Source organism: Choloepus didactylus, chromosome 21 (assembly GCF_015220235.1).
Source record: "Choloepus didactylus isolate mChoDid1 chromosome 21, mChoDid1.pri, whole genome shotgun sequence".
Taxonomy (NCBI): domain Eukaryota; kingdom Metazoa; phylum Chordata; class Mammalia; order Pilosa; family Megalonychidae; genus Choloepus; species Choloepus didactylus.
In genome coordinates this window covers 5,805,362-5,818,249 of record NC_051327.1, presented here as the reverse complement: position 1 = coordinate 5,818,249, position 12,888 = coordinate 5,805,362, and the positions used below count along the sequence as shown (strand labels likewise).

Sequence of the window (12,888 nt, the reverse complement as noted above, 5' to 3'; positions counted from 1 at the left end):
TTTAATTTTAGAAAATCAAATAATACTTAGCCAAAGAAAGTCTCCATTCAACTATTCACCATATAATATTTTTGTCAACATCTACAATGTCTTTGGAGGAAATGGGCTGAGAAAGTATGTTCATGTACCAGAAGTTGTAAAGAAGATCCATGTTGAATTTGAGTTCTCTGCCATCTTGAAAAAGAAATAGCATCTGATAAAAGTTCTCCAAGTGGACACATTGGTTGTCATTTCCATTCAAATTCAGTGAAATTTGATTCATGTGCAAAAGTGATAGAGATGTCTGACTGAACAAGATGAAGGACATAGATTATAGAACCATCAATTTAAATGCCCTGTAAAAGTTCCTTTTTTTGTGTGGAGACTAACGTGCTTTGAGTTCTCTTACAGCGCATCTATGTGTTTTGTGAATTCAGATTTTTGTAATGTAAGTTTTCACAACACAGGAAAACTTCCTATATAGTATTTTTCCAGAATCTTTATTTCTCAGATACATTCACATGTTTCATCTAAATTTATTTCTCTCCAGGATATCTCTGTTAGGTAAAGAGGGACAAGGATCATTACTGGCATTGGGTGGGTGAGGAACCTAAGGCTGAAAAGGGATGGGATAATTTGCACAAAGACACCCAGAAAATGAGTGCCAGATCAAGGGTAAAGACAAAACACACTTACTCTTTCCACCAAACTACTATCTATACTCCAAAGGTTTGTTTATTCTAGGACAAAGAGGCTGTCCAATCATAACCCACGGGAGCAAAAGAAGGATAGGAGCAGAAGGAATAGCCAAGGAACCACTGGCCCCCATCTGGCTTATGAATCATAGGTAGCACTTACCGAGCAGAGAGGAGTACAGCCTCATCATTGAAAAGGCAAGGTGGATGGGAGATGTTTGGACCACAAATCTACAGTGAAGGCGAACAAATTCCAGGCAGGGAGGCATGAGCCATGTGAACATGTCATTGACCTGAGAGTAGAAAGCCAGGTGAGATTGGGAGACATTATCAAAAAGTGAGCTGAAGACCAGGGCTTGGTCCATCTGGGGCAGGCAGGTAGAGATGCTGGTAAGATTGCTGATCACTTTTGAATGTAGGTGCATAGAAGAATGCCCACTGGCACCGAGACACCTGCCCCCACTTCCACCTTAATGGTCTAAGGCTGTGCAGCTCATCAGCCACAATGACTCAGTTTCCCATCCCACCCCTCCTATTCTACTGCCCAGGGCTAGACACTCAGAGAGGCTAGAAGTTACTGTGAGTTAGTTACAGGATGCACAAAATAGGCTGAGGATCCAGTCACAAGTATCTGACTTTGTTTCTATAAGAAATGTTAGGAATTCTAAGCAACTGATTTACAAATGACTATCTGGTATTTGTAAGAGGAGACGCCTGTATACAACGGCCTTAGGAAGTGCAGAGGTAAGTTTAGGGCTCATTTTCAGTAATTCTCCTTATTTATTTATTTTTATTTTGGGGGAGTGAAAATGATTCTTGTCTCTGCTCCCCACCCCACTTAACCTTTTAATTGTTGACTTACTTTTCATCTCTTATTTTAATGGGGATTTTTTCTTTCACTTTTATTATACTTTGTGATTCTGCTGTAAATGACCTTAAATTATTTTTGGGGGGAAGTAGGCAAGACATCAATAAATATTTACATAGATATGCATATATGTGTATACATGTGTCCAGGTATGTATACATGCATTCATGAGTATATATGAATACATGTGTCTACCTAGATATGACATACATTCACTTAGTCAACAAATATTTATTGAGCATCTACTAATTGCATTGTGCTAGGTGCTGGGGCTAAACAATGGACAAGACAGGCAAGGTCCCTACCCTCCTGGAACTTTCTGCCTAGTGATGTGGGGAGACAAACAATAAACTAAGAAGCAAGCAAGCAAATAAAGAAAATACTTAGAGGTCATGGAAAGTACCAGCAGGAAAACAATCTGCTACATTGGAGAATAACAGGAAGGTTTAAAAAGGGTAGTCAAGGAAGGCTTCTTGGAGGAGGAGACTTTTATGCTGAGACTTTTATGCTGGGCACCCATGAGATGAACTGGGGCAAGGTTTCCAGGAAAAGGAATAAGTGCAAAAGCCTTGAGGTGGTGAAACAGATTTTTCTAGGAATGGAAATGACACGAGGGGTGGAGAGTAATGAGCTGCAGCTGAGGAGGAGGACAGGTGGTGAGGGGTTGGAAAGGCAGCAGGGCCTGGTCATATGGAGCCACCAGACCCTGATAAGGGGTTGGACTCTATGCTGAGGACACTGGAGAGTCTCTGAAGGACTCTGCGGGGGTGGGGGTGGGGGTTGGGGAGGGCTTGGCAGCTTTCCATGTGTTTGTATTGGTCCCTGAATGTGCACATGGACATGTTTGTATGTGTTTGTACGTGTTTGTATGTGGACATGCATGTGTGTATGCAGCACATGTTTGTAAGTGGTGTGACAGGCATGAGATCTTCCCACATAATTCCCTGGAGTCCTTGTACAGTGGGAACAGAACCTCTTTGGCTTCTTCAGCGGGAGCCTTTCCTAGGGATCTCTGTTAATCCCAGGAAGAAAAAGAGGCACCATAAACATGGGTTCTCCCTTTCTTCCTCTTCCTGCTTCCCTATGGTTGTCCAATCTGAGAGCCTGCCCAGGCGCCCACCTAAACTGAACTTTCACACCTCTTTGGAAGGGAAGAAGGGACTGGTCATACTGAACAGCTGCCATAAAAGCATTTCTAACTGGTTCTAGCTCCCTGGAGGTGGGAGTTGTGGAGTCTAGGTTACAGGAATGGAGAGTGGCAGGGCAGAAAGGAACACGGCTCTTCCTAATTTGGCCCATCTCTAGAGCAACTTCTAGAGATGTTCTGCTAGTGGGACAATGGGGAAGGGGGTGGCATTCCAGCCACCATATAGCATGGCTCCTAAAGCACTGGAATTCTCCACTAGGGAATGAAGGAGTGATTGAGAAGGTGGAAGAAGAAAGAGAAACTGACTGCAGCATACCTGAACCTCACTCTGGAGAAGGCAGCCAGGAAACAAAGCAGCTGGGGATAGGCAGGGAATTCCCTAACCTTTTCTCGTCCAGCAGAACTATGAAAAGTGAGGATGCCTTTGAGATGAGGAATCGGGAGGCAGGGAGGGGATGGAAGGAAAGGGGTCCAGGGTCTCACCAATTCCTTGTGCTCCTCAGTGAGGTTGGAGGGCAGGGTGTCCATGTAGGAATCTTTCAGGGGCTTCCAGCCCAGCTGATGGGGCTCCATGTAGATCATCCCACACCTGCCAAGCACAGAGGACCACCCTGATGCAATCTGGGCTCCCAAGAACATAGGGGTGAGGTATATGAGGGCAGTCATGGTGAGGTGAGGAGCTGGCACAGACCCTCACCCACTCCAGGCCAAAGGGAGGCTGCACAGGTTTTGTCAGGAAAGGGTGGAGACCAGTGATAAGAGCTAGTCTTCAGAGTCAGAGAGCCCTGAATTCAAATCCCACCCCACATCCTACTAGCTGAGTGACCTTACGCAGCTTTCTTTAATGCCCTGGACTTCTGTGTCCTTGTATGTAAAATAAAGAATATAAAAAAATACGTGGTTCATAAGGCTGTTGCAATGATTAAGTAAGAATATGCTTAGCACCACGGCCAGCACACAGAAAACTTCATCAGTGGTATTACCACAATCAGGCAGTGTTTTAGGCAGCTTGTGTTCTTTCATGTTACATCTAGATGCTCTCTTCGTTTGTTACTACCTTTTATTGAGCATCTACTGCATTCCAGGCACAATGCTAGGCCTTAATGCCCTTCATCTCTGAATCCTCCTTCTCATGGTCTATGTTTTAAACATTAGACAATGGCTCAGAGAGATTAAGTGACTTGGAAGAGGTCACACAGCTAGTGAGTGGCAAGGCCAGGGTGGGAGCCCAAGTCGGTCTAACTTGACACATGTTCTTCTAGACTCCATCACATTGTCTTTGGGCTGATTGTTTTATTTTTTATGGACTTCAGGTGCACAAAATTGGATTCATCATCATCCTTAGCACACTATCATCCTTAGCCCATGCATGGCCTTTCCCTCTACCCAGGAACCCTCCACCTAGACAGAAGTTAGGACCTTGACAATAACTTCTCCCAACCATAAGGTCCATGTTACACTATTCCCCCTTATCTTTCTCCACGTGAGGTATCACAGTATCTTGAACCTCGTGTTTACCTGTCATCTGTCTCCATATATGCTTTTATAGCATTTTATATATTCTTTACATATATAATAATTTTAGTTGTTTTTTTAAACAATTTAAAAGAACACCATGCTGTATGTAATATTTGGGGCTTACTTTTACACATCACATCACTAAGGTTTTATCCTTAATATACTTACCAAGACTTAACCAGATAGTTGCATGTGAGTCCAGTTCATTTGAATGCCACATAAATATTCCAATTTGTGACTATATTGTACTTTATTCATTCATTCCTATTAATAAGCATTGAGTTGTTCCCAAGTGTTCATTATTGTAAACAGTTACACTATGAATATCCTTTTATATGTCTCCTATTGTACATGGGCAAAAGTTTCTTTTGGGTACATACTTAGGAGCAGAATTGATGGTTCATGGGGCATATGAATGTCCAACCTTGGGAGACAATGGAAAACTCTTTTCCAAAGTGCTTGCCGGATTTTAGACTCCCACCAGCAATGTGGATTGAGGACAGAGTTATGATTAACCTAAGTGATAACAAATGAGGTAAGTGATTTGCTGGGGCTCCTCCCCTTTGTGGATTTTTAGACCTCTCCTCCCTGCTTGGGATTCATGGGGCCACAGCCTCCCTCTGGGGCCAGGGCACTCACTGACTCACCTGCTCACGGTGGCTGGCGAGGCCTGCTCCAGGTCTGCTGGCTCGAAGATCAGACTCATCTTGGGGCTCATCTGGATAATCTCCCCACTCATTAAACACAGCTAAGGGTGCAAAGCAGAGGGGTGGGGGGCAGGCAAAGGGGTTAAACTCCATCTGCAACCATGAGGCCTCAGCAGAGATAGAGCTAGTTTGAATTCATTCAACAAATATTTCTTGAGCATCTACTCTGTGCCAGGCACAGTTCTAAGCACAGAGAATAAAACAGACAAAAATCCCAGGCCTCTTGAAGTTCACATTCTGTTTGGAAGATACAGACAATAACCAAAATACACATTATAAAATGCTTAAAAGGGCTAGGGAAAAATCTAAAGTAGAAGAGGGGGTTAGAGAATGTTCAGCCATTGTCAGGTGGACCAGAATTTTATGAAGAGAGGTTGAAGGATCATTGAATTACAGCTTTAGATGCACGGACGGAAAAAATTATCAGACTACAGCAGGTTTCATGGTCCATTTCTTAGTGTTTATTCAAGAAAGAACCCCAAGTGCACACCCTCATCCCTTTTCATTTGCTCAAGGATGCCACAAAAGACTACTTTTGTAACCCCCACATGGACTAGTGCAAGGCTAGACTGGCAAGAATCTCTGCATAAATACTTATTGGAATGGAATGGCAGATCATCAGAAGTCCTAGTGTTTAGCAGGTATATTCTCATAGAAAGTGGTGCGAATACATAGGAAACCCCTAGAAGGTACACCAAGTCAGTGGTGCTGCTTCCCATTTGTAAACCAGAGTTTAAATCATAAAAAGGCCCGAGGCCTTGGACTCTCAGGGAGAAGAGAAAACATCACCACTCCTCACTGTTCACCCTAATGCAGTTTAAAAAGTTCCTTGCAGGAGATGCTAAACCTGCTTATAATTGTGCCTAAGAGTCTCCCCCTGAGTGCCTCTTTGTTGCTCAGATGTGGCCCTCTCTCTCTAACTAAGCCACCTTGGCAGGTGATCTTGCTGCCCTCCCCCCTATGTGGAACCTGACTCCCAAGGGTGTAAATCTCCCTGGTAATGCAGGATATTATTCCCGTGGATGAATCTGGACCCAGCACCATGAGACTGAGAACATCTTCTTGACCAAAAGGGAGATGTGAAATGAAATGAAAAAAGCTTTAGCGGCTGAGAGACTTCAAATGGAGTCAAGAGGTCACTCTGGTGGACATTCTTACACACTATATAGATAACACTTTTTAGGTTTTAATATATTGGAATAACTAGAAGTAAATACCTGAAACTATTAAACTTCAACTTCAACTCTTGAAGACGACTTATAACAATGTAGCTTACAAGGGGTAACAGTGTGATTGTGAAAACCTTGTGGATCGCACTCCCTTTATCCAGTGTATGGATGGATGAATAGAAAAATGGGGACAAACCTAAATTAAAAATAGGGTGTGATGGGAGGATGATTTGGGTGTTCTTTTTTATTTTTATTTTTTATTCTTATTCTGATTCCTTCTGGTGTAAGGAAAATGTTCAAAAATAGATTGGGTGGTGAATGCACAACTACAATATGGTACTGTGAACAGCTGATTGTACATCATGGATGATTATATGGCATGTGAATATATCTCAATAAAACTGAATTAAAAAAAAAGTTCCTTGCAGAGTGATGTCACCAACATGGCACCATAAGCCACCCCCTGAAAAACTGAGTGAATAAAGGACAAACTCCACTTGCTTAGAACTCTGGAGGATGGTAGAGACTGGAGAAAGACTCCACAAATGCTGAGTGGAAGAAACAGAAAAATCTCAGGTAAGAGAATTCAGTCCTGGATGCTGGTCAGTTCGCATTCTCCTCCGCCTCATTAGGAAGTCACAAAAGCAGCAGGGCCTGGCTCCTTCCTGCTGCAGACTGACACAGAAGACTCACAACAGTGAGACAGAACTCCACACATACCCAGGCAGAGGGACCTAAGTCTGCAGAGACCCCGGGTGGAACACAAGCCACTATGGAGTGCTGCATACAGAAGGGCCCTGAGGGCAGGGGTGGCGGGAGAGACCATGATAGAAAGGCTGGTAAGATCTGTTGTGACCTCATTCAATCCAGTTTCAGTCTGTTGGACATCTAAAGGAAAAACTGACTTTTCTGAAGTAACTCACCTTTCTGGATTGACCTTATCTGGCTCCCCAGGGGCAAGATACCCTAATGGGGAAGAAAGTGAAGGCAGAAAAGCCTCACAGAAAAAAATAAAAAACAAAAAATAGGGTTAAACTTTACTGCTGTAAGATAGGATGGGTCCCAGAACTGAAAGTAAAAGGAAAATTGGACACCGAGTAAGGGAGAGAATTTAAAGAAGTAATACAAGCTTGGGAGAAAAGTCTGGACAAAAACAAACAGAACAGATCAAGATTCCTGGGGAAGGAAGAAAGGAAAGGATGCTCTCTCCCAGAGGTGAAATAACTGCACAAAAACTGCAATCTTAAAAATTGCACTGCATATTCAGGCCAAGAAACTGACAAAGAAGAGATTTCTTGATAAAAACACTTAGAAAAAAAGGAATAGAAGGAAACTTCTTCAACACGGTAAGGGACATATATTAAAAACACACAGCTGTCATCATACTCCATGTTGAAAGACTGAAAGCTTTCCCTGTAAGATCTGGAACAAGACAAGGATGCCCACTATCACCACTGTTATTCAACATTGTCCTGGAAGTTCTGGCCAGAGCAACAAGGCAAGAAAAAGAAATAAAAGGCATCCAAATCAGAAAGGAAGAAGTAAAACTTGCACTATTTGCAGATGACATGATCCTATAAATATAAAGTCCCCAAAAGTCTACAACAAAGCTACTAGAGCTAATAAATTCAGCAAAGTGGCAGGGTACAAGATCAACAAAAATCAGTCATGTTTCTATACACTAGTAATGAGCAAGTTGAGGAGAAATTCAAGAAAAAAAATTCCATTTACATTAGCAACTAAAAGAATCAAATATCTAGAAATAAATTTAACCAAGGATTTAAAGGACTCATACATAGAAAACCACAAAACATTGCTATAAGAAATAAAAGAAGACCTAAATAAATGAAAGGATATTCTGTGTTCATGGTCTTGAAGAGTAAATATCATTAAGATGTCAATCCTACCCAAAATGATTTACAGATTAAACGCAATCCCAATTAAAATTCCAAAAGCCTACTTTGCAGAAATGGAAAAGCCAATTACCAAATTTATTTGGAAGGGTAAGGGGCCCTGAATAAACAAAAACATCTTATAAAAGAAGAAAAAAGTTAGAGGACTCATACTTCCTGACTTTAAAGCATATTACAGGGGGTGGGGCAAGATGGTGGAGTGGTGAGGTGTGGGTTTTAGTTTTTCCTCCAGGGCAGCTGGTAGAAAGCCAGGAACTGCATGGACTGGACACCGCAGAGCAATTTGAGTTTGGGCATACTTCATACAACATTCACAAACATGTGGAACAGCTGAGATCAGCAAAATCTGTAAGTTCCTGTGGCCAGGGGACCCACACCCCTCCCTGCCAGGCATGGTCCTGTGGGAGGAGGTGCCATCGGTGCTGGGAACCAGGATGGAGAACTACAGTTGCAGCTCTGATTGAAAACTCAGACTGCTGATCAAAAACTCCAAACATAGATAGACTGAGAGCAGACACCAGAGAATCTGGGAGCAGTCAGCCCAGCAGAGAGGAGATAGGGCTAGCAAAAACAGCAGGAAAAAAACAAAACAAAACAAAAATACAAACCAAAGTAAAAACAGAGACATTTTGGAGTTCAGGTGAACATATCGAAAAGGGCAGGGCTCAAACAGAATCAGGCACATATGCAAATCCAGAGGGCAAGAATCCTTCTCTGCTTTCTTGATTGATCCTTAATGGCCCGCAACTCCTTGTCTCTTAGCATTTCAATAGCCCATTAGATATGAAAGGACTGTAAATAGTTCATACTGGGCCCTTCTTTTTCTTTTTCTTTTCTTTTCTGTTTTTTTTTTTTTTTTTAATCTTTTCCTTTTTTGCTAAAACAATTATTCTAAGAAGAATAATTAGAGAAAACCTCAAAGACTTGCAATTTAGGCCCAGGCAAAAGCAGAGCTAAGATAGCTCTGAGAGACAAAGCAATAAGTCTAGTGGCAGAGAAAATCCACTAAACAGCATAACTTCCCAAGAAAAGGGGCCATGGCCAAGCTCCAGTGGCTGCCCTCCTTCTGGGAACTCAGAGCCCAGGGGCTGGAATTCAGAAACCAGCTTCAGTTAGCCACACCCCCGACAGGGTCAGGGTCACCATGAGAACTAAAGGCTCCACATCTCCTTACATTGGTGGGGTAACTGTGGGCTGGCAAGTGCCACCCGCTGGACAGCATAGGAGAAGCATTGACTCTAAAGGCCTCACAAGAGGGTCTCATTCTCAAGGAAACTCCATACCCTCCTCATGAGACCTGGGCCTCTGTGGACTGGGAAAACCTGACTGGGGTTAACCATATGTGAGGAGACCATCACACAAGAAGGCTACACAGAGACAGGGCAAGAAACAGAAAAACAAGAGGTGAAAAACTCCAACCAACTAAACAGAATCTAAGTTAAAGGTCTAGGATAGGCTGAACAGAACATCAAGGGTTAGAGAACAAAGCCAAACAACAAGAAAACCCTAGGTAAAAGAGTGAAAACAAGCTCCAGAATAAACTAATCAAGAAAGTCAGATGCCTAGAAAGCTTAAGATAATGAGCCATACTAGGAAACATGAAAATATGGACCAGCCAAAGGAACAAACTAATAGTTCAACTGAGACACAGGAGTTGAAGCAATTATTGCTAAATCAATTCAATGAACTGAAGGAAGAACTAACTGGAGATGTTCAAACAAAGCTAAATCAATTCAAAAATCAAGTCAATGAACTGAGGGAAGAAATAGCAGAAGAGATGAAGGATATAAGGAGGACACTGGATGACCATAAGGAAGAATTCATAAACTTGAAAAAGCAAATGGCAGAACTTATGAGAATGAAGGGTACAATGGAGGAGATGAAAAAGACAATGGAGGGATACAACAGTAGATTTGAACAGGCAGAAGAAGGGATCATTGAATTGGAAGACCAGACATCTGAATTCACACACATGAAAGAACAGATGGTGAAAAGAATGGAAAAATATGAGCAGGGTCTTAGGGAGCTGAGTGACAACATGAAATGCACAAATATACGTGTTATGGGTGTCCCAGAGGGAGAAGAGAGGAGAAAAGAGGCAGAAAGAATAATAGAAGAAATAATCACAGAAAATCTCCCAACTCTTATGAAAGACAGAAAATTAGAGATTCAAGAAGTATCGTGCACCCCAAACAGAATAGACCCCAATAGACCTACTCCAAGACACTTACTGATCAGATTGTCCAATGTCAAAAACAAAGAGAGAATTCTGAAAGCAGCAACAGAAAAGCAATCCATCACATAAAAGGGAAGCTCAGTAAGACTATGTACGAATTTCTCTGCAGAAACCATGTAGGTGAGAAGACAGTGGTATAATATATTTAAGATACTGAAAGAGAAGAACTGCCAACCAAGAATTCTATATCCAGCAAAACTGTCCTTCAAAACTGAGGGAGAGATTAAAATATTTCCAGACAAACAGACACTGAGAGAGTTCATGGATAGGAGACTGCTGCTACAAGTAATACTAAAGGGAGTGCTACAGGCTGATAGGAAAAGACAGGAGAAAAGGTTTGGAGAAGAGTTTAGAAATGAAGATTGGAAGGATAAAATGAGAGAAAGGAAAAAATAAGACATGACATATAAAATCCAAAAGACAAAATGATAGCAGAAAGTACTGCCCTTACAGTAATAACACTAAATGTTAATGGATTATACTCCCCAATAAAAAGACACAGACTAGCAGAATGGATTAAAAAACAGAACCCATCTATATGCTGTCTACAAGAAACTCACTTTGGACACAATGACAAAAATAGGCTGAAAGTGAAAGGTTGGAAAAGGATATTTCATGCAAACAGCAACCAGAAAAAAGCAGGAGTAGCTATATTAATACCAAAGTAGACTTCAAAAGTAAAACAATTAAAAGAGACAAAGAAGGACACTATATATTAACAAAAGGGTCTATTCATCAAGAAAACATAAGAATCATAAATATTTATGCATCAAGCCAGACTGCCCCAAAATTCATGAGGCAAACACTGAGAACACTGAAAGGAGAAGCAGATAACTCCACAATAATATTTGGAGACTTCAATACACCACTCTCATCAATGGATAGAACATCTAGACAGAGGATCAACAAGGAAACAGAGATGTTGAATTGTATGATAAATGAACTAGGCTTGAGAGTCATTTATAGAACACTACACCCCCACAACACCATGATACCTGTTTTTCTCAAGTGCTCATGGAACATTTTCTAAGATTGACCACATGCTGGGTCATAAAGAAAGTCTCAATGAATTTAAAAATATTGATATTATAAAGCATATTACAAAGCTACAGTGGTCAAAACAGCACAGCAATGGCACAAGGACAGATATACTGACCAATGGAATTGAATTGGGAGTTCAGAAATAGACCCTCTCACCTATGGCCAATTGATTCTTGACAAGGCTCCCGAGTCCACTCAATTGGGATAGAATAGTCTCTTCAAAAAATGGTGCTTGGAGAATGGGATATTCACATGCAAAAGAATGAAAGAGGACCCCTTTTCACACCATACACAAAAATTAACTCCAAATGGACCAAAAACCTAAATATAAGAGCCAGAACCATAAAACTCATAGAAGAAAATGTAGGGAACCATCTTCATGATCTTGTGTTAAGCAATGGTTTCTTAGACTTTACACCCAAAGCACAAGCAATGACAGAAAAAATAGATAAATAGAACCTCCTTAAAATTAAAAACTTTTGTGCTTCAAAGGACATTGTCATGAAAGTGAAAAGACAATCTACTCAATGGGAGAAAATGTTTGTAAATCACATTTCCACAGGGTTTATTATCTAGAATATATAAAGAAATCCTACAACTCAACAATAAAAAGACAAACAACACAATTTAAACATGGATAAAAGACCTGAATAAACATTTCTCCCAAGAAGATATAACAATGGGTAAAAAGCACATGAAGAAATTCTCAACATCACTAGCTATTAAGGAAATGCAAATCAAAACCACCATGAGATATCATTTTACACCCACTAGAATAGCTACTATTAAGAAAGACAGAAAATTACAAGTGTTGGAGAGGATGTGGAAAAACAGGAACACTCATTCATTGCTGGTGGGAATGTAAAATGGTATTGCTGCTGTGGAAGACTGGCAATTCCTCAAGAAGCTAAATATAGAATTGCCTTATGACCTGGTGATCCTGCTACTAGGTATATACTCAAAAGAATTGAAAGCAGGGACTCAAACAGATATTGACACACCAATGTTCTTAGCAGCATTATTCAGAATTGCCCAAAGACGGAAGCAACCAAGTGTCCATCAACTGATGAATGCATAAACAAAATGTGGTATATACACAGAATGGAATATTATTCAGTTGTAGAAAGGAATGATGTCCTGATACATGCAAAAAACACGGAAGAACCTTGAGTAACCTGAGTGAATAAGTCAGGCTCAAAAGGACAAATATTGTATGATATAAACCAATTAGAATAAGCAAATCCATAAAGTTAGAGTCAAGAATATAGGTTACTATGGGATAGCTTGAGGGTAGAGAATGGGGAGCTGATGCTTAGTTTGCACACAGAACTTCCATTTAGATGCATTGTAAAGGTTTGGAAAAGGATGGTGTTTATGGTAGCACATTATTTTGAGTGTAATCAACAGTGCTGAATTATACCTGTGGATGTAGTTGAAAGGGGAAGTTTTGGGTTGCATATATTACTAGAATGAAAGTTAAAAGATAAAACATGGGATGCTATAACAGTGAACCCTGTTGTGGATGATGTGTGGGGTTAATGTAGTATAAGTATAAGAGTGTTCTTTCATGAGTTACAACAAATGTATGACACTTATTCAAGGTGTTCGTAATAAG

General features: G+C 40.9%; 1 protein-coding gene across 5 annotated transcripts in view; it reads right to left on the bottom strand.

Moving 5' to 3' along the window:
- Positions 1–12,888, bottom strand: part of DNAH3 (dynein axonemal heavy chain 3) — a 208,830-nt gene that overhangs the window by 84,228 nt on the left and 111,714 nt on the right. For all 5 annotated transcript variants that reach the window (XM_037814725.1, XM_037814726.1, XM_037814723.1 and 2 more), the window contains 3 exons: positions 4,855–4,955; positions 3,173–3,278; positions 838–967 (listed from right to left, as the gene is read on the bottom strand). In XM_037814725.1, the coding sequence (XP_037670653.1) occupies positions 838–967; positions 3,173–3,278; positions 4,855–4,955 (337 nt within the window). The remainder of the gene's footprint in view (positions 1–837; positions 968–3,172; positions 3,279–4,854; positions 4,956–12,888) is intronic.